A 19131-nucleotide genomic window follows, 5' to 3' on the forward strand; every position below is an offset into this window, starting at 1 on the left:
AATTTTCATCCAAGGGTGAGATGAAGTTCAAGAAGCACAAGAAGAATGAGACGAGAGTTGGATTTCTAGGCAATTTGGAAAGACTAGCTGGGGAGGCTGTAAGGCTTGGGGTTTCTGTTGCAGTGTATGGAGAGGTTGGAAAGGCTTCTCTGGTGAGCAAACTTCACTCTGAATTTTGCGAAGAAGGAGGACGGTTAGTTGAGATTGATTCTCGGGAGATAGCTGATGCAAGAACATTGGGAGGGTTCTATGCGGTTAAAGAGGGAGATGTTGAATACATGAGTGGATTGCTTATTGAGTCGATGAGAAGTGGAGATTGGGTCCTGTTCAAAAGGATAGATAAAAACCACGGGTTGTTACAGTATCTGTACCCAGTCATCAAATATAGGAGATTATTAGGGAATGATGGAGAAGAGGTCTTGGGACATGAAAACTTTAGGCTGTTCTTCACTTCTGAGGACAGGTTTGATGTGGATGACGTTGTATTTGTGGGGCCTCTTAGGTTTATGTTTGAGGACGCAATGAATATATTTGAGGTGGAGTGTGTTAGAAAGCTTCTTACCAAAGTTTTTGAGAGCATTTCTGATCAGTGGAAGGGATGCATGAGGGATAAGGAAGAGGAGTGTCAAGGGAGCTGCCCTAAGAATGTGTGCAGGGATGGTGAATGGTGCCTGTCGAAGGGGACTGGGGTCTGCGGGGCACATTTCCGATCTCTTCTGAAAATAAAGAAAAGAACGGAGGACATCAATGGAACTGGAATAGAAGAAAGAGTGAAGATATACCAATCTGTGTGCAATGTCCTGCTAAGGCATGGCTCTGACTCTTTAAGATGTTTGCTTGCTTTAAGCGAGGTTCCAAGTATTTCACTTCATGGGATTGACTTCGCCAAGACCAGTTGCGTTGAGTGGGGGATTTTCAATCTTTTATGGAACATCAATCACAGGGACCATACGCTGCTTGTTGGAGACACGGGCGTTGGAAAGACATCGATGATCCAGTATCTCAGCCAGAAGTCACACTTCTTCTTAGGAAAGAAAGCCAAGCTAAGAGTTGTAAACATGTCAGCAGACTTCGATGGATCAGATTTGATCGGAGGATATGGAACACTAGATATTAACAAGGCCATAGAAAAGCTATGCAATGAGGAAAAGATAAGTGTGCCGGTTTGTTATGGAAACAAGCAGAAGCTTGAATATCTAAGGCAGAAAATTTCTCTAAAGATCAAGGAAGGCATTTCTGACTCTGCAAGCACCATCAAGAGGATCGATGATCTAATTAAGCTACTAGAAAAGAAAGTGCCCTTTGTGTACAAAAAGGGGATTCTAACGGAATGCATGGCAAATGGAGAGTGGCTGCTTCTGGATGAGATCAATCTTTCCTCTGAAGAGACATTGAACCTGATAGATGGAATTCTAGGCAAGAAAGAGATATTTCTCTATGAGAGCGGAGATGTAAGGCCACTTCGAATCCACCCAGAGTTTATGCTTTTTGGGTGTATGAATCCAGGAGGAGACTTTGGAAAGAAAAGATATGAGGGAATTGAGTTCAACACTGTGTACGTTCATGATTTCAGCACCTCACTGAAGGACATCAATCTTGTGATTCATTCTGTACTCGGATACGAGGTATCTGAGGAAAGAAAGGGCAGAATAGGAGAGTTTTTTCTGGAGCTGAAGAATAAGGTTTTAAGGAGGGAGCTCAGCAATGTGGTCGAGCCATTGATAAGTGGGCGAAGTCTTGTTCGTGTGCTTAACTTTATTCGGAGGAGGGGCGAGGAAGAATTTGAACGATGTGTGTATGAAGCGTTTGATCTATTTGTATTTACTCAATTGGACTTTGTTAGCCGTTCCGTTGCAATTACACTTCTATCAAAATACTTTGCCATTCAGACAGAGCCTATGGAGAAAACCATAACCAAGGATGGATTTGTTCTAACGCGTAGGATTCAGACATATCTAAGAATCATGAAACTGGCTATTTTATCAAACTGTGCCTTGCTACTACAAGGCGATACCTCTACTGGAAAGACAAGTATGGTTTTGTTTTTGTCCAAAGAGATGAACAGGCGTGTGATCAGGATAAATAATCATGAGCATACCGAGGCGTCTGATTATATTGGTAGCTTTACCTCCACAGGCAATGGAGTTGAGTTCCGGGAGGGGGTTCTTATAACGGCCATGAGGAGAGGAGACTGGATCATCCTTGATGAGCTGAATCTTGCATCGAGTGATGTTCTTGAGGTGCTAAACAGGCTTCTGGATGATAACAGGCAAATATATATTCCGGAGACCAATGAAACTGTGATTCCTCACAAGAACTTCCGAATATTTGCCACACAGAACATTGGATACGGAGGTAGGAAGGGGCTGAGTAAAGCGTTTAGAAACAGGTTTGTGGAAATGTTTTTCTGTGAAAGCGGTGAAGATGAGATATTGGAAATATTACACGGAGCATCAAAACTTCCCAGAAGCTTCTGCAAGAAGATGGTTGAAGTTTATAGCGGTCTCAGGTCTAAGAGAAGTATCAATGCATTTGTGACATTGAGAGACCTTTTCAAGTGGTCTAGCAGGGTTCCTAGAAGCTTGGCGGAGGTATGTTTTCTAGGAATGAGCATAGTATATGAAAGGCAAAGAGAGTCAAGAGACAGAAAGTGGGTACATCACATTTTCTCTGAGTCCTTTGGAAAGGCAGATGTGGAAAGATATGAAAGAATGATTACGGGAGAGGAAAAAGAATGTCTGGAGGATCTTCTGGGAGGAAAGGGCATTGACTTTACTTTTGAGGGGTTTCATAGAAGAAATTTTGTGCTTACTGATACATTTAAGAAGCTCATAAACTTAGTGTTTCTAGCATGGAAATGCAAAGAACCGATTCTAATTGTTGGAGAGACAGGAATAGGAAAAACAAAGGCATGTGAGATAGTTAGCTCAGTGTTTGAAACAAAGGTTGTTACATTAAGCATGCACAAAGGGATAGAAAGTTCTGATTTTATTGGCAACTTTGTATTTGAGAACTCAAAGGTTGTATGGAAAGACGGGCCATTGGTAAAGGCCATGAAGAGCGGAAACGCTTTTCTCATTGACGAAATAAACCTAGCGGAAGACTCGGTTCTCGAGAGACTCAACAGTGTGTTGGAACCACAACGTACACTGTACATAACAGAGACTGGGGAGGAAGTTGTTGCCCATGAAAAATTTAGGATACTAGCCACCATGAACCCTGGGGGAGACTTTGGGAAGAGAGAGCTAAGCCCTGCTCTCAAGAATAGGTTTACGGAGATTTACTTTGAGATTTGCCCGAATGAGGTTCCTTTGATATTTGACTACCTCATAGAAAAGCGGTTAAGAGAAACAGAAATATCAGGGGAAACTATTGCCGCTTTTAAGTCTCTTGCTAGGTCTTTGGATGTGTCTATTCGAAAGCTTGAGCTTGTGTCTGACTTTATATACAAGCGCTATACAGGGAGATTTGAAGGTGTTGTGTGCACAGATGAATTTGATGCAATGAATGTATGGAATGAGGCATCAGAGATTGTTGGGATAAAAGATTTCGATGCGAAGACCAGATACATTGAGTCTGAAAAGATGTTTGGTGCTTTTCCATACCTATTGGAGTATAAAAACCCGTCTTCGTTTGACTTTGAATCGCCAACGTCGACTTTAAATCTCAGGAGGATTCTCAGAGCAATGGGGCTTGGAAGAGGAATCATGCTGGAGGGAGATCCTGGGATAGGGAAGACTAGCATAGTCCAAGGGATAGCCAGAAAGATAGGAAAGAAGTGCATTAGGATAAATCTGAGTGAGCAGACTGAGCTATGTGACTTGGTTGGGAGTTATCTTCCAATTGATGGGGAAATTCGATTTGTAGAGAGTGAGTTGCTATGCAGTCTTAGAGAGGGAGGGTGGATAATTCTCGATGAAATCAACCTCTGCACCCAGAGTGTGATTGAAGGACTAAATTCTGTGCTGGATTACAGAAGGAAGCTTTTTATACCCGAGGTTACCATTGATGTCCATGAAGACACACGGATATTTGCAACTCTTAATCCGTATAATTCGATGAATGGGCGAAAGGTACTTCCAAGGAGCTTTCTTGATAGGTTTATAAGGATTGAGATGGACAATTACACCAGAGAAGACATCAGGCACATCCTTAATAAGATGTTTCTGAGTCCTACAATAGTGGACTCGGCGAGCCTAAGGGAAAATATTAGAGCAAATCAAATAGGTGTGTTAGAAGGCAGGGAAGCCAGTTATTTTATAGACAAGTCGACTGTAAGGATTGGGTCGGTTTCTGTCAAAAGAAGGTGGTGTGATCTGGACTTTGTGCTGATACATTCTCAGCTTCAGCAGATAGAGGTAATTATGAAGTGCATGGAGATAAACATCCCAGTGGTTATATCTGGTGGGATAGGGAAGGGCGCCCTCCTCCGGTTTGTTTCTTCTATGCTTGGGCAAGAAATAATGATCTTCAACTGCCACAAGGACACAGATGTCTGCGATCTTCTTGGGCAATACCAAAAGACACCAAGTGGGATGTTTGAGTGGTGTGATTCTGCTATTGTATGCGGAATAAAAAGGGGCATGATAGTCGTCTTTACTGGCGTTGAGTTTGTAGAAAAGTCTGTATTTGATAGGCTTAACTCCCTATTCGAATCTGAGAGGACACTGAACGTGTATGAAAAAGGAATTGATACAAAAGTTGCTGTTAATCCATCAACAAGATTGATTTTAATAGCGAAGGAGCCAAACATGCTATCTCCGGCGTTACTTGATAGGTGCACACATGTGGAGCTAAGCGACAAACTTAACTATATTGACCTATGGAAGCTATTTGCAAAACCACCTACTGGCTCTCATCCTGTCGCCTACGAAGACTTTTATGGGATCCCGATGGAAAGCAGCCGGGTTGATTTTGATTTGGACCTCAAGAGATTTAACTTACTGGGCATCTGGCCAGACTTCCTGATAAGACGGCTTGATGGTGTGTATAACACTCTTGAGGAATCAGAGATTGATGGGATATTCAGATTTGAGGAAAGGAGTATGGAAAACATTGTGGTGGACATGGAACTTCTTAACTTCTACAAAAAGATCAGGCTCCATGTTGAGACTCCCCATGATGACGAATCCAAGATAAGGTTACTTAAAAGCATCTCAACCATGAGTTCTGAAGTTCTGAAAGCGGTGGCATTCATTAAGTCTGCAGATATCTCAGTTTTCAATCGCTTCAATCACGATGAAGGATGCTCTCTTAACTTTCCAAGGTCTTCTAAAGATTTGAAAGTAAAGGTCATTGGATCCTTCTATGGCAAGAAATTTTCTGAGTACAAGAATCTAAAGGCGGTTGTTGAGGGTATTTCTGGCGTAAAATGGGAACCACTGTCTAACTTCGACATATTTTTCTTTGAGTTTGTCGAAAGATGCCTGGATGATCCTTTGAATCTACTGATGAGGGGGCTGCTTTTAGAGATGAATTCATTTGAGAACAGAAGTCTTTCAGAGATACACAACACCATGAAGTGCATGTATAAATATGGGAAGGGCTCTATAGATGAGATGGTTAACAACTATGAAAATGGTATTAGTGAGTACAAGGCAAAGATCAAAGACATTGAGAGAAGGATGAGTAGAAACTATTCTAAGTTTAGGAGTTCATTGCAGGGCTTGGACTTCTGTTCATACATGTGTGGAGATAGAACTTTCTATGAGTCTTTTGACGATATATTTGACTACTATCTGGTATATATGTTTTACAAGTGGGTCAATGGAGAGGGTTGTTCAGGAAAATGCAAAATCAAGCGGTCAAGCGAGAATTGCTTGGAAAAAGAGAATGTGAGCCTTGGGGACGGAGTATCTGGAACCTATGTCAACTATAGTATTCTTTGTTCAAACTTAATTTTCCAGGGATTGGGAATTCTTTCTCACTTAGAAAAGATAGACTGCAAATCGTTGGGACATGAGTTTTCGAAATACTTGAATTCGCTATATTACTCGAGACCGGGGAACAGATATAGCTTGATCTTAGAAGGTATTATGTTTGATAGGACGATATATGTCAAGGAAGATGGATGGATAGACTATTTATTAGGATTTGATGAGGGAGATTTAGACAAGAGTTTGCTGTCTATATTTGATTTCAAGAGTAGGGCACGAGTCATTGAAGGCAGCATGGATAAACTGGAAATCAACGAAGAGCTAGTTTCTCTTATGGATGAAGAAATGATGAGGCTTTCGATATTCACGAGTGTTTCATACCTTAAAGATTATGTCGAGAAAAAGATAGCAAGTATTGAGGATGGAAAAGACAGATTGCTCAGAGGCATGAACGACATTATCCCTGACGAAGATAAGGCTTTGGAGTCTACGATCGTTATATCAAAGTGCTTTGAGGAAGCCAGTACTGCTGGCTACGGGGAACTTCAATTGTGCAAGATGATGGAGGCTTTGGAAGGGCTTTACAAGAATGCATCTACCTGCAATGTAGATAGGAATTACAAGTACTTCCTGTACCTACTTATAACGCCTTTCAATTTTGAAATGGCAGAGAGATACTTTCTGGACTGTTCGGTATACGAGTTTGTAGATAGAATCAGGCATGCAAGAGAAATGGCCACAAAGAACAAAGAGCCTTCTTTCTACAATGTGACTTTAAAGTATGCTTCATTTGAAATTGAAAGGATTTATGAAGACAGAGTTAGAGATGCGAAGTCTAAACTGAAAAAGGAGCCAAAGCTTTACAAGAAGACATTGGAAGATCTAAGGAAGTTTCTTATATTGCCTGTCACCAATGTGCTGGATCTTAAGTTTCCTCAGCCATATCCTGTTTGTCAAGGGTATCATCCCGACCTGTGCACACATATTTTGAAGGATAGAACTGACTGTGAATGCAAGGATTGGATTGAATTTTCAAGGAAGTTCAATAAGAAGGAAGTTGAAAGAGCCTTTGAAAACACCAGGATCAAAAAGAAGGATGTTCTCGAATTGTTTTTTAACAGGATGCCTGAGGAGATGTTTTCTGTCTCTGAAATATGCTTGGGTAAAGTTGTTAACCAAATGATAGAGGATACAACGATAATGAATTTGACACGGATATGCATTGAGAATCCATACATACCATTTATGTACTTCGTATTCACATTTGGATATAGAGAAGAGGAGTTTATGGATGACGGAGACATGGCTGGAATGAAGAGTGGAACAGGGAATACTAACATTAGTGATCAAGTTAAACATGAAGACGAAATAGATGACGAATATGGAGAGCAGGAAAAAGTAAGTGAAAGCGACGGAATAGATTTCGACAATGACGGAAGTGTTTCGACCGTCAGCGAGCCTGAAGAAGAAGAAGAACATGAGAGTGGAGTAGAAGGGTGCAACGATTCTGAGGAGGAAAGTGAAGAAGAAGAAGAGAAGACACTCTTAGATGAGCAGGATACAGAAATGGATGTTGAGAATGAAGGCTTTGGATCTGAAAGAAGCTCGGAGAATGAGGGGGAAGAAGTTCTATGTTCTGAAGATTCGGAGGTAAGTGAGAACACAGAAAACGGCGAAGGCGATAGTATTGAGTCTGGGAATGAAGACGACATAAAGCTACAAGATGAAGAAGATTTGATTTCTCACGATGAACCCAAGACAAACGAATATCAATTCAAAGAAGGGCTTCTCAACAAAAATCAAACATGTGAGACTGCAGATAATTATGAGAGGTATGTTGCAGGAAACAATCAGGACGACAAAGCTTTATGTGCAGGTGAGGGCACTGAGAGGGTTTCTGGGGATGAAGAATCGGGAAACGGAGATGCCTTTGAGTCTACCATAAGAATAAAAGTAGAGGAAGAGGATTGTACTAAGTTGACTAGTATGCTCAGGATAATTATGGAATCGAGAAAAGGAAGTAAATACAAAGGGGACTTCAAAAGTGGAAAGAAATTGAATATGAAGAGGCTGGTTCCGTACATAGCCAGCGGATTCAGAAGAGATAGGATTTGGATGAAACGGCAAAAGAATGACAAGAAGGACTATATTCTTCGTCTATTCATTGATAACAGCAAAAGCATGTACAACCAAGAAATGATTAATACTCTCTTGTCGCTATACTCGAAGATAAACAGGTCTTTCTCTCTACTTGGAATACCTGTTGAAGTTTACAAGTTCGGAGAAGCCCTAGAAAGGTGCTCTGTAGAGGAAATGGGATTTAATGACTCCCAGACTATGATTGACTGGATTGATGAATTCAATGATGGGATCAACATTATTCTAACTGACGGGCTTTTTCAGAATGTAGGACACCACCACCCAAACTTCCTAGTTCTACTAATAGACAAGTGTAACGTGAAAAAGATGTCGAAAGTGATTGTTTCTGAAGGATCTGTGTTTGTTCAAAGGTATTTAGATACGTTCCCTCTTAAGTACTGCATTATTTCTGATGTGGATGAACTCGAATCTACATTTGTAATGGCACTAAGTGAGCTGATTAGCTCCTCTTGAACGTTACATGACGACTGTCTGAATAAATAAAAACTTCTTTTTAGTAAATCTGCATCCTATGGCAGCTCATTGCCAAGTAATAATTGGTTGACTCTAATGTAAAGTAAGTTAAGTTTAATTCAGATTGCACCTATTTTGCTAGCGATTTCAAGAGCAGCGCCCTCTTCAACAAATCGGACGTATGCCTTCTTCCCATGCTTGTTGATCAGGGTGTTGACCTTCTTGACCTTGAATCCGTAGAGCTTAGTAACAGCATCTCTGATCTCAGGCTTAGTAGATGTCTTCTCGACGTAGAAGACCAGGGTGTTGAACTGCTCCATGCACCTTGCAGCCTTTTCTGTTGTAAGGGCGTAGAGTATTATGTCATGGGGAGTGTTCCTTTGGAGTTTTGGGATGAGGACTCTAGAGTGGTTAGAGTTCTTTTCGAGTGTATCCATTAGGGGGGATGGCGGAAGGGTTTTTTGTTTTGGATATGTGTGTGTGAGTGTTAGGCAGTTTGGACGGTGTGCTGCGGATAGTAGCCTTTGTAGCGCAGTGGTTAACGCGTTCGGCTGTTAACCGAAAGATCGAGAGTTCGAGTCTCTCCAAAGGCGTTTTGTCCTAGTCCAGACTACTGCCCTAAAATTATTTCAGGTAATATGGTATCTTACAAAACTATAGAGTCAAATTTGCAACCTTTTTTATCCCAAATGACAGAGTCTTTTCAGAAGCTGGAGAAGATCGGAGAGGGAACTTATGGAGTCGTGTATAAGGCAAGAGAAAGAAACACAGACAGGATAGTTGCACTGAAAAAAATAAGACTCGAGAATGAAAATGAAGGAATTCCAGCTACAACAATAAGGGAAATACTACTCCTGAAGAACCTAAAGCATTCAACGATCGTCGAACTAAGCGATGTAATTTACAACAATAACAAAATGTATCTTGTGTTTGAGTACGTAGAGCTTGATCTAAGAAGATACCTAGATAAGATGAATGATGAAGGGCGATTTGCTAACGAAGACTTTGTCAAAAAAATGTCTCATCAATTACTAACCGCAATGGAGTACTGCCATTCAAGAAATATTTTTCATAGAGATCTGAAGCCTCAAAATATTCTCATAGACCCCAAAGAAAACATCAAACTGGCAGATTTCGGCCTGGGAAGAGCTGCGGGCGTTCCATTGAGAACCTACACTACAGAGGTAGTAACGCTATGGTATAGGCCGCCAGAACTACTGCTTGGGTGCAAATATTATGATGCATCTGTGGATGTATGGAGTGCTGCTTGCATCATGGCAGAGGTTGTCCTCATGAAGCCCTTTTTTCCCGGAGATTCCGAAATAGACCAACTATTTAGAATATTCAAGGTTCTTGGGACTCCAAATAATTCTAGATGGTCAAATGTAGAGAATTTCCCAAATTATAAAGTAGAGTTTCCTATTTGGGATCCTGTGGACTTGAAAACAATTTTCAAAGCAGATCCAGACCTCATTGACCTCATCTCGAGGATGCTTGAGTATGATCCAAAGCTCAGAATGACAGCCAAAAGTGGACTATCCCACAAATACTTCAAAAACATCCCTCCAATAGTAGAATGAGGCATTTATAAAGTAATTGCTAAGACATTGCTTTTGAAACAGATTCTGATATACTTGAGCTTTAACAACAGATATAAACCTTTAATCTTATAGAGTCTCTGTTCTGAGGACTTCTGCTCTTGGCATTTTCTCAAGCTCCTTGTTCAGCCATCTGAATGCATCGATTATCTCTCTTCCATTCTCGTCGTTGGCAGACGTCATCGACCCTGCTTGGAGAACGCTGATGGGCACAATCAGCGACGGTCCGCTGTACTTCTCGAGGTTGAACTCGTTTCTGATGTTCTTTATCACCTCGCCTCTCTCGTGCTCTCTGAGCAGGTCAATCTTGTTTGCAAGTACCAGCAGCGGCCTTGGGCTGCTCAGGATGTTCAGTATCCTCCACAGCTCTTCGCTTGACTTTCCGAATCTTTGTGGGTCTGCACAGTCCACCATGTATATGATTCCGCTTCCATCGTTTATGTACTGGTGCCAGAATCTCATGAACGAGTTCTGTCCTCCGATGTCCCACACTTGGAACTTCATATTCCCGAGGTTGACGTTTTCACAGTTGAATCCGAGCGTCGGAACTGTTTGGTGCACCTCTCCAGTTTGCAGATACAGCAGGAGTGTCGTCTTCCCTGCCCCGTCAAGCCCTATCATCGTTATCGATCGCTCCGTTCCTCCAGAAAATATCCCTCGCAGCTTTGTATACAGTATATTGTTTACTTTGGAAATCACTCCTCCCATTGTTTACCCCCTGGTGTTTTTGTTTTTTATATACCCTGTTTCAGCTCCGGCAATGCTGTATTCCGTGGCACCCCAAGGCTAGCCACAGAGGAAAGATCAAACAAATTCAACACAGATTCTCGGAATGAAACAAGGAATCAATATAAGAGAGGCAGGCAGAGACGCCGTATGAGAGGTGCAATGTCAGCATTGTTTATTGCCTCCAGGGCCGTATGTGATGTGATAAGGCTTGTTCCAAAGTGCGATCCCACGTGCATGAAGGGAAGGCTGTTGGCGTCATATTACTCAGGGCCCATGGCCATATCTCCTGTATATGTTTCTTCCAAGAGCTCTGCACCGCCAAGGGCCCCCATGGTTGTCAAGTCCACTGTGAGAAGCCCTGACATTCCAAAAAAAAGCACCTCTGCTCGTGCTGCAAGGATTCCCAATGTCATAAGAACAACTGTGACAACCACTGTTCTGAAGACTGTCTCTGCGGAGATGCCTCGGAGTCTACAGCCACCTATTGTGGTGATGCAACCTAGATATGTGATGCAGCCTGTTCCCGTGGCTCTAAGCCCAATGAGTGTGGGTGGGGCGCCCAGGCAGAGTGCAAGGCCTTCTCCCCCACGCCTCCCTGTGCAGCAGCAGGGAGCTGGGACGGAAGCAATCAACAGGATAGGGAAGAGGATAAATCTGATCTACACGATGCTAACCACACTAAAGCAAAAATACCTGCAGATGGCTCCGCAGAGGCCGCAGAGGATTGTGGTGGTTGCACCTGTCACAACGATGACTGTGCTCAAAACAGTGTCCATAACACCACCTCAAATACCTACCATTCCTGTCATTGCGCAGCCTGCAACAATAGTTACTCCGGCGAAGCCTGCCCCACAGCCTCTCCAAACAGTGAAGGGTCTGGAAGCACCCGGATCCACTAGTACGATCTGTGTGACTCCTCCGCAGAGCATCAGGGATGGCAATAAGGCTGCCAAGTCCAGCAGAAGTGTTGAGCCTGCTAAGAAGGCTGAATCCCGCAAGAGCGATAAGGCCCATAAGAATACCAAGTCTCGGAAGGCGGATTCGGAGGAAAGCGACAGCTCACGGGAAAGCTCCTCGTCCTCTGAGAAGGAGAAGCCGCTGTACATGCTGAAAACAGGGAGGCTTGGGAGAAGGAGGCCGAAGAAGAGAGATTCGTTTATTGATTGCTACTTGAGGGGGAATCCATCTGAGTGTAATGCAGAGAATTCTGAGAGGGAGCCGGACATAGGTGATGCTGTTATCTACAAGAACGACTTTGACAGTGACGATGAAATTATATATCTCAGTGATCTATTGGGGAGATGATGGGCAACCCGTGTTGTTATTAAAGACATGTTTTCTATGTGTCATCTCTATGCGGCCTCAGATCGTCGAAGAACTGGTGGCTTAGGGCATCTGGTGCAGTGATTCTAGACGAGGAGCAAAGGTCAAGCATTCTGTAGAGCAGGTCGTATCCTTCTGCACCCACCTCTGCCCACGGGTTGAGCGACTCCACAATCCTTTCAAACGGAATCCTTTCCTCCGGAATTGTGTCTATGTTTGACCTCCATATTCTTCCGTAGAATCTTGCGGCCTTTCTCATTTCTGCATGTCCAAAGATCGTTGCAATCTCGACAATGGAATCGACGTCGTCCGACGAGTAGAAGAACGGATACTGTGCAGTCAGAATTGTTAGGAAGATCACGCCGACCGACCACATGTCTATGGCCCTTGTTTGCCTCTGGTGGCGGAACAGGACCTCGGGTGCTCTAAACCCTCGTGTCCCGGCCCTCGGCGCCTTCATCTGTGGCCTTCCGTCTCTCTCGTAGTATCCCGGAGGTTTGGTCTTCGACACGATGGAATTGAAAAAAAGCAGCGGCGTCGAGGGCTTGCTGCTGTCCTCTCTTCCCTGCTCTTCCTTGCACTCTTCATACTGCGCCAGCCCGAAGTCTATGAGCATTCCTTTTCCAGCCTCTTTGTTATAGAGGAAGTTGCCGGGCTTCAGGTCTCTGTGTATTATTCCGTTGCTGTGCACATGCTCCACTGCCACCAGCAGGTTGTACAGGTATTGCTTGACATCTTTTATGCTTGCATTTGAGATGAACTCTCTGAAGTCGATGGGCTTGAAGTATGGCAGCACAGCAACCACCTGGTCCTCGTTCCGGAAGACTCCGAGAAGCCCCATGCAGTTTCGCTTTCCTCCAAGGGCCTTCAGAAACGTCAGCTCCTCCAAGACCCTGGAAGGCGAGCTAGTTCTTGTTATTGCCTTCAGGGCCACATACCTGCCGGACTCTGCGTCCAAGGCTTTGTACACAATGCTGAACGACCCCTCTCCTATCTTCTCCATGGGAGTGTACCTCTGCATGATGAAGGATATGTGCTTGAGATCAGATTCCAGGATCCTCTCCTCCTCCATTCACCCTTTCTGGGTTTTTTATTTTAAGACGAGTCCTGTGCAGTGCCTAGACGATGCCAGGACGCCATGGAGGATGAAAAGAAATGGTGATAAATGATGGGGTGGGTAGCCCTTTAATGTGTGGAGGGCTGAAGGCGGATCTGTTTGTTAGGTACAAACAAATGGAAAGAAAGCTCAGGCTCCTGGAGATAAGAGAGGCCTATGTGCGCAAGGAGATTGAGACCCTGAAAAGGGAGGAGAGGCATGGGAAAGAGGAGCTGGACAGGGTGAAGAGTGTTCCGCTGATAATGGGGCAGTTTCTGGAGCCCATTGACAACTCGACTGCGATTGTGGGGTCGACTGCGGGAAGCAACTTTGTTGTCAGGATACTGTCTACTGTCGACCGGGAGCTTCTGAGGCCAAACACTACTGTTGCGCTGCACAGACACTCAAGCGCAATTGTGGATGTGCTTCCGCCTGAGGTTGACAGCACGATTCCTGTGATGGGGGAGGAGGAGAAGCCGGATGTGACGTATGCAGATGTAGGGGGGCTTGATGTGCAGAAGCAGGAGATAAGGGAGACTGTTGAGCTTCCGCTGCTACAGTCTGAGCTCTACAAGCAGATAGGGATTGACCCGCCGCAGGGTGTGCTGCTCTACGGGCCGCCTGGAACTGGGAAGACCATGCTTGTGAAGGCTGTGGCAAACCACACGAAGGCCACGTTCATAAAGGTCAATGGGTCTGAGTTTGTGCAGAAGTATCTTGGGGAAGGGCCTCGGATGGTGAGGGATGTGTTCCGGCTGGCAAGGGAGAAGGCGCCGTCGATTGTGTTTATCGACGAAGTGGACTCCATTGCAACAAAGCGATTTGATGCATCGACATCTGCAGACAGAGAGGTCCAGCGAGTGCTCATAGAGCTTCTGAACCAGATGGACGGGTTTGACCAGGCAACGAATGTCAAGGTGATTATGGCGACGAACAGGGCGGACACGATTGACCCTGCACTGCTCAGGCCTGGGCGCTTGGACAGGAAGATAGAGTTTCCGCTCCCGGATAGAAGGCAGAAGAGGCTTGTGTTTAATGCAATTACATCGAAGATGAGTCTGAAGGACGATGTGGACATTGAGAGTCTTGTGTGCAGGCCCGAGAGGATAAGCTGTGCAGACATCAACTCGATCTGCCAGGAGGCAGGGATGCTTGCTGTCCGCGCCAGCCGGTACATGGTTACACAGAGAGACTTTGAGGAGGCATACTCGAAGGTTGTTGAAAGAAGCGACACACAGCCTGCATTCTATAATTAAATAGTTTGTGTTTTTCTATCGGATTGCCTGGGGCATCGAGCTTCACATGTGGTACAACAAGTAGGAAAGGTCATTTAATTAGCATCTTTACCAGAATTAGGTTCACTCACACTTCTGATTTGCGAGGTCTTCCTTGCGTTTCTTTAACCTCATTTCCTCTGACTCCTCTTCTGCTTCTTGAACTTCTTCTTCTGACTCCTGAGGCTCCTCCTGTACTTCTTGAGTTTTTTCTTCTTCTGACTCTTGAGACTCCTCTTCTGCTTCTTGAACCTCTTCTTCTGATTCCCGAGACATTTCTCCTATTTCTTCTTGAATCATCTCTTCTACCTCCTGGGTCATCTTGTCTACTTCTTGAATCATCTCTTCTAATTCTCGAGACATCTCCTCTGTTTTTTGAATTTCCTCTTCCAATCCCTGAGACTCCTCTTCTGCTTCTTGGGACTCCTCTTCTTGAGCATCATGAACTTCTTCCTCCTTAATATTAGAAACACCTTCTAGGCTTTCCTCCACGGCAGGGTTGGGCCCTTCCAAGGAAGCTAAGGACCCTAGACTTTCCTCAGTACTAGAGCAAGAAGCACCTCCTTCTGTAGAAGAAGGCAAAACACCTGCACCTTCCTTTACTAAAGGCTGCTTTTTGATGGCAACTGGACTACAATTCTCGCTATGGCAGGGTAACCCAGAGCAAAGAGCTGCAACAAAAATAACCTGGAATATAACAAACCTAAATTTCATATTTCCAGGGCCTAAAAATTTTCCTTATATACTTTTACATAAGCTATTAATTTATTTGATAATAACTGAGAACCTCTAATACAAAATACAAGAGAAGTAATATCTACATTAATTACTGTTGATGAGTACCTGAATATTGAATTTAAATTAAATATTTAACATATTTTTGTTGACACTTTTAATAGAAATTACATATTGCCGAAGGGCAATACACGGGTGAAAATTATATTAAGCTAAAAAAGTTTAATTGGAAACTCAAGCTTTTGAAGTGTGTCTTATCCAGATTAAAATCATTGCTGAATTATGCAAAGTATCTAGCCATCTCTTTCAACTCAAATTAAATATTTTGGGTATAGACATTAAAGATTATGCCCATTAATGAAACAAGAACTAATAATGAAGCAAGGATTAATTGAAGAAACAATAAGATCAACTAGGGATCCATGTCTCCTACTTGCCACACTACTTTTGAACTCTATAAACAATCTTTTAAACATGCTAAAGAATCCAAGGCTGGTGCCTTTCTTTTTGTATGATAATGCATTTCGGCATTTGGAAAATAATAATTTTGATGAGTTTTGGAGAGAACTAAAGACTGGAATAAAAGACGCAAGGAGGGAAATTAACGGGCTTTCGGCCGACGTTTCAAGTTGGCAATGGGACAATTTTGATGCTTGGTTTATGGAAAGAACTTCCAGGTTTGACGAGCTTCAGGCTTTCGACCATAGTGTATATGGGTTGTTTTTAGGTGGATTAGACGAAGCGCCAGATGATTGCCGCTATGGGAGCCCTTATCGTACCTGGCTAACGCATCATAGCTTAACTGACTGTGCCAGAAAAAGTACTTTAGGATATACTTTGGAGTATTTGAAGATGACATTAGGAAATAAGGTAATAACAGCACAAAAGAATTATTCTATTATTGATATTCGGAGTAATGTAGGTAATACGGGTAGAAGAAGGCGGTTTTACGTAGTGAACCTAGACGATGTTATAAAGAGGCCTGACGAAACCATGTCTGATGTTCTTGACTCAAAAAAACTTTTGTGGAGAAAGCCTGGATATTATCACTACAAGTTACATGGGCTATTTTGGTTCTTAGATCTGGCCGCGAATGGCTTTTGAAGTATAAGATTAAACTGCTGCCTCTATGCTCTATATTAATTCTATTTGTTTAATAATCCCAATGGATGACTTGAAGGTAAAGATAGATTCTTTGACTAGAGAGGTTCGAGATCTTAGCAAGGAACTACGTGAGGGGTATGAGGAAATAAAGAAGCTAAGGGCAAAAGCCAGAGAACAAAGAGAAGAGATAGTACAAAAAGACGACAAGGTTGAAGAGTTAAATGTATACATATCGAAATTAAAAAAGCAAATTGATGAAAGGACTAAGGAGGTTGGGAATAGGGAAAGGGCTATTATGAATGAATGCAGAAGGAAAGAGTTGTTCAACGACAAAGTACTTGGAAGCTCTAGGAGTCGAGGAGAATATTATATTAGCTTAGAAATGAAAGTACTTAACACACGAGTCGAAATAATGAGAAGGTTTATTCTTGAGATTTCAAAAAGGTTTGGGTTTGATTTTGAGATCTTTGATGAGCTTTCGAGGATATCTGAGAACTCTGATGATCCGGTTATATCTGCACTTCTAGATAGCATTTCCCCAGATAGACAACCACCTCAGGAGAAGAGAAAATAGAATAATTTCCCAGTATTATTTTAAATGGACCGGAATTGTATTGTATTGAACATTTATAATGCTTTGGGGCCAGGGGACAAATTTTTCAAAATCACAAGCCCTCAGCTAATGGCAGGACAAAAAGTAGTCGATCCAGACACAAAATACATTAAGCTGCAAGTTGTGGGGGGAGAGGCACCCGGAGCAACGCTTGCTCAAAGAGTCGGTCCACTTGGGCTATCGTCGAAGGTGGTTGGTGAGGACATAAGGAAAGCCACTGCAGACTATAAGAGCTTGAAAGTTCATGTGGAGCTTGCAATAAAGGACAGAAAGGCGACGGTTGAGGTTCAGCCTAGCGTTGCAACTTTGATAATCAAAGCTTTGAAGGAGCCCCCAAGGGACAGAAAGAAAGAAAAGAACATTCTCCACAATGGAAGTCTCAAGATGACTGAGGTAGTTGAAATAGCAAGGATTGCCCGATCGAGCAGATCCTATTCTAAGACTCTTGCAGGAACGGTGAAGGAGGTCCTTGGCACATGCAAGTCCATTGGATGTAAAGTTGATGGAAAATGTCCTAAGGAAGTTACTCGCGAGATTGATAGTGGAGATATCAGGTTGCCCGATCAATAAATATTTATGACGAAAATGTTTTGTTCCTAGTCTTTATTTAGGCTTCCTCTGTGCGGTGCACGGAGTTTGAAACAAGTGTTTGAGAGAGATGTCCTAATTTGTTGTAATTTGGTCAATGTGAAACCCTAAAACATATAAATTTTATCCTATCTTTCTCGTCATGAGACTTTTGATTTTCTGTATGAGTTCACTTGTAGTGGGGAGTACTAGAATGGTTAGAATTACCTCGAGGCTCTATCCAGACTTTGGAATAGCTATTGCACCTGCAGGCACTGGAGGGAAGGGTACTGTCAAAATGCTTAGTACCAAAGAAAATAGAAAGATGGAACAGCAGGGAACTTTCAGAATCGACAAGGGGATAACAGAGGTCTCACAAGGCGAATCCAAACTTTGTAAGAATGAGAAAAACGATAGCATTGATGTTTGCACAGGAAAAGACGAGCTCTATTCGAAGTGGAGATTGGTTTCTGAAGACGGGAGTGTCAGATTCAAAACAGAAAATGACGTATGCCTAGAGACAGTTGAGGACAAGTTGGTATCTGGTGGCATAAAGCTTGTTGGTAGAGAATGTAAGCTGAACACAAATAGCCAACTCTTTGATTTGAAATTTGTCGACGAGGATAGCCAGGACTCAGAAGAGGATGAATTCGACAAAAACTCTCCAAAAGACTTGCCTTTAGAGGAACTGCTTCCTTTTTTACTTTATGGAAAAGAGCCGGTATCAAACCAGCGAATAATTTTGTATGATAGCCAGGGGAAAAAGAAGGCTTCATTCAGGGGATCGGTTAGCCCGCTCATGATTGCCAGCCTAAGCTCTGGCATTCTGCCACATTCCAGCAAATCATCCACACCTTATTCTGAATATAGGCCATTGTTAAAACCAAATTCTCCTGAGGAAGAAATGGCAATTACACCGAACTATGCAGAATATGGAAAGCTTTACTAATTAAACAATGTATTTATTGCTATTTCATTGGAAAGGAGTCATTGTTCTGGGATGCATTTTTGCATTTGTATGCGCATACTGACGGGACCTCATTGAATAATCCTGAAACCATAGAAATAAATGAAATCTGTCAATGTAAAAACAAGATGGGGCTGTTAGTTATGCTAGTAATATCTTGTATATTCTGTAAGTCGGATCCTATAAACGTTAGGATAGTATCAAAAGGGCATCCAGAGAAGTACTTGGCCCTGTTCAGCGGGGAGGTAAGACTTGCGACCAAGGAGCAGATAAGGAGTAATAAGGGATGCTCTAAATTCGTCGTGGATGAAATTAGAACGGAAATACTACAGGGGAATAGACGAGTATGCAAGAAATATGAATTTTCTAGGGTTATGTCATGTATTAATGAGGGTAAGAATTCGATGTGGGATGTTATAATTGACAATTCTAAGTTTGTTTCTTTCAAAGTAAGTGGTGGAGAAGATTGTATCACAGCCAATGGGTCAGAATCCACAGACATATTAGGAGATGTTTTAAGTTTAAGCAAGTGCGATAAAAATTCCAACTCTCAGAAGTTTTGGATTAAGTTGATAGTAAATAAAAAGACAAAGGGTAGCTAGAAACAGGCATAGAGAATTGGTAAATACTAATGGA

The 19131-nt window shown here is 42.8% G+C and overlaps 13 protein-coding genes and 1 non-coding gene across 14 annotated transcripts; 10 read left to right on the top strand and 4 right to left on the bottom strand.

Moving 5' to 3' along the window:
* Nucleotides 1–20: 20 nt before the first annotated feature.
* EHEL_081850 (AAA ATPase) lies at nucleotides 21–8489 on the top strand (the record flags this gene model as incomplete). The annotated part of the gene is made up of 1 exon (XM_003887816.1): nucleotides 21–8489. The coding sequence occupies one exon, from the start codon at nucleotides 21–23 to the stop codon at nucleotides 8487–8489; it is 8469 nt and encodes a 2822-aa protein (XP_003887865.1).
* A 119-nt stretch (nucleotides 8490–8608) lies between these two features.
* On the bottom strand, nucleotides 8609–8926 carry EHEL_081860 (ribosomal protein L23; the record flags this gene model as incomplete). The annotated part of the gene is made up of 1 exon (XM_003887817.1): nucleotides 8609–8926. One exon carries the CDS (start codon nucleotides 8924–8926, stop codon nucleotides 8609–8611), a length of 318 nt encoding a protein of 105 aa, XP_003887866.1.
* An 83-nt stretch (nucleotides 8927–9009) lies between these two features.
* Nucleotides 9010–9082, top strand: EHEL_081870. Its single transcript has one exon. It is a non-coding gene; the product is annotated as a tRNA-Asn (tRNA).
* A 96-nt stretch (nucleotides 9083–9178) lies between these two features.
* Nucleotides 9179–10069, top strand: EHEL_081880 (cyclin-dependent protein kinase; the record flags this gene model as incomplete). The annotated part of the gene is made up of 1 exon (XM_003887818.1): nucleotides 9179–10069. One exon carries the CDS (start codon nucleotides 9179–9181, stop codon nucleotides 10067–10069), a length of 891 nt encoding a protein of 296 aa, XP_003887867.1.
* Nucleotides 10070–10156: 87 nt separating this feature from the next.
* On the bottom strand, nucleotides 10157–10795 carry EHEL_081890 (ADP-ribosylation factor 1; the record flags this gene model as incomplete). The annotated part of the gene is made up of 1 exon (XM_003887819.1): nucleotides 10157–10795. The coding sequence occupies one exon, from the start codon at nucleotides 10793–10795 to the stop codon at nucleotides 10157–10159; it is 639 nt and encodes a 212-aa protein (XP_003887868.1).
* Nucleotides 10796–10963: 168 nt separating this feature from the next.
* EHEL_081900 (uncharacterized protein) lies at nucleotides 10964–12121 on the top strand (the record flags this gene model as incomplete). The annotated part of the gene is made up of 1 exon (XM_003887820.1): nucleotides 10964–12121. The coding sequence occupies one exon, from the start codon at nucleotides 10964–10966 to the stop codon at nucleotides 12119–12121; it is 1158 nt and encodes a 385-aa protein (XP_003887869.1).
* A 34-nt stretch (nucleotides 12122–12155) lies between these two features.
* On the bottom strand, nucleotides 12156–13211 carry EHEL_081910 (cyclin-dependent protein kinase; the record flags this gene model as incomplete). The annotated part of the gene is made up of 1 exon (XM_003887821.1): nucleotides 12156–13211. One exon carries the CDS (start codon nucleotides 13209–13211, stop codon nucleotides 12156–12158), a length of 1056 nt encoding a protein of 351 aa, XP_003887870.1.
* A 116-nt stretch (nucleotides 13212–13327) lies between these two features.
* On the top strand, nucleotides 13328–14491 carry EHEL_081920 (ATP-dependent 26S proteasome regulatory subunit; the record flags this gene model as incomplete). Its single annotated transcript, XM_003887822.1, has 1 exon — nucleotides 13328–14491. One exon carries the CDS (start codon nucleotides 13328–13330, stop codon nucleotides 14489–14491), a length of 1164 nt encoding a protein of 387 aa, XP_003887871.1.
* A 102-nt stretch (nucleotides 14492–14593) lies between these two features.
* EHEL_081930 (uncharacterized protein) lies at nucleotides 14594–15223 on the bottom strand (the record flags this gene model as incomplete). Its single annotated transcript, XM_003887823.1, has 1 exon — nucleotides 14594–15223. One exon carries the CDS (start codon nucleotides 15221–15223, stop codon nucleotides 14594–14596), a length of 630 nt encoding a protein of 209 aa, XP_003887872.1.
* Nucleotides 15224–15601: 378 nt separating this feature from the next.
* EHEL_081940 (uncharacterized protein) lies at nucleotides 15602–16348 on the top strand (the record flags this gene model as incomplete). The annotated part of the gene is made up of 1 exon (XM_003887824.1): nucleotides 15602–16348. One exon carries the CDS (start codon nucleotides 15602–15604, stop codon nucleotides 16346–16348), a length of 747 nt encoding a protein of 248 aa, XP_003887873.1.
* Nucleotides 16349–16409: 61 nt separating this feature from the next.
* EHEL_081950 (uncharacterized protein) lies at nucleotides 16410–16922 on the top strand (the record flags this gene model as incomplete). Its single annotated transcript, XM_003887825.1, has 1 exon — nucleotides 16410–16922. One exon carries the CDS (start codon nucleotides 16410–16412, stop codon nucleotides 16920–16922), a length of 513 nt encoding a protein of 170 aa, XP_003887874.1.
* A 108-nt stretch (nucleotides 16923–17030) lies between these two features.
* Nucleotides 17031–17531, top strand: EHEL_081960 (60S ribosomal protein L12; the record flags this gene model as incomplete). Its single annotated transcript, XM_003887826.1, has 1 exon — nucleotides 17031–17531. The coding sequence occupies one exon, from the start codon at nucleotides 17031–17033 to the stop codon at nucleotides 17529–17531; it is 501 nt and encodes a 166-aa protein (XP_003887875.1).
* Nucleotides 17532–17691: 160 nt separating this feature from the next.
* On the top strand, nucleotides 17692–18477 carry EHEL_081970 (uncharacterized protein; the record flags this gene model as incomplete). Its single annotated transcript, XM_003887827.1, has 1 exon — nucleotides 17692–18477. One exon carries the CDS (start codon nucleotides 17692–17694, stop codon nucleotides 18475–18477), a length of 786 nt encoding a protein of 261 aa, XP_003887876.1.
* A 146-nt stretch (nucleotides 18478–18623) lies between these two features.
* EHEL_081980 (uncharacterized protein) lies at nucleotides 18624–19097 on the top strand (the record flags this gene model as incomplete). Its single annotated transcript, XM_003887828.1, has 1 exon — nucleotides 18624–19097. One exon carries the CDS (start codon nucleotides 18624–18626, stop codon nucleotides 19095–19097), a length of 474 nt encoding a protein of 157 aa, XP_003887877.1.
* Nucleotides 19098–19131: the final 34 nt, after the last annotated feature.

The sequence above is a fragment of the Encephalitozoon hellem genome, chromosome VIII, assembly GCF_000277815.2.
Source record: "Encephalitozoon hellem ATCC 50504 chromosome VIII, complete sequence".
NCBI classification, from domain to species: Eukaryota; Fungi; Microsporidia; family Unikaryonidae; genus Encephalitozoon; species Encephalitozoon hellem.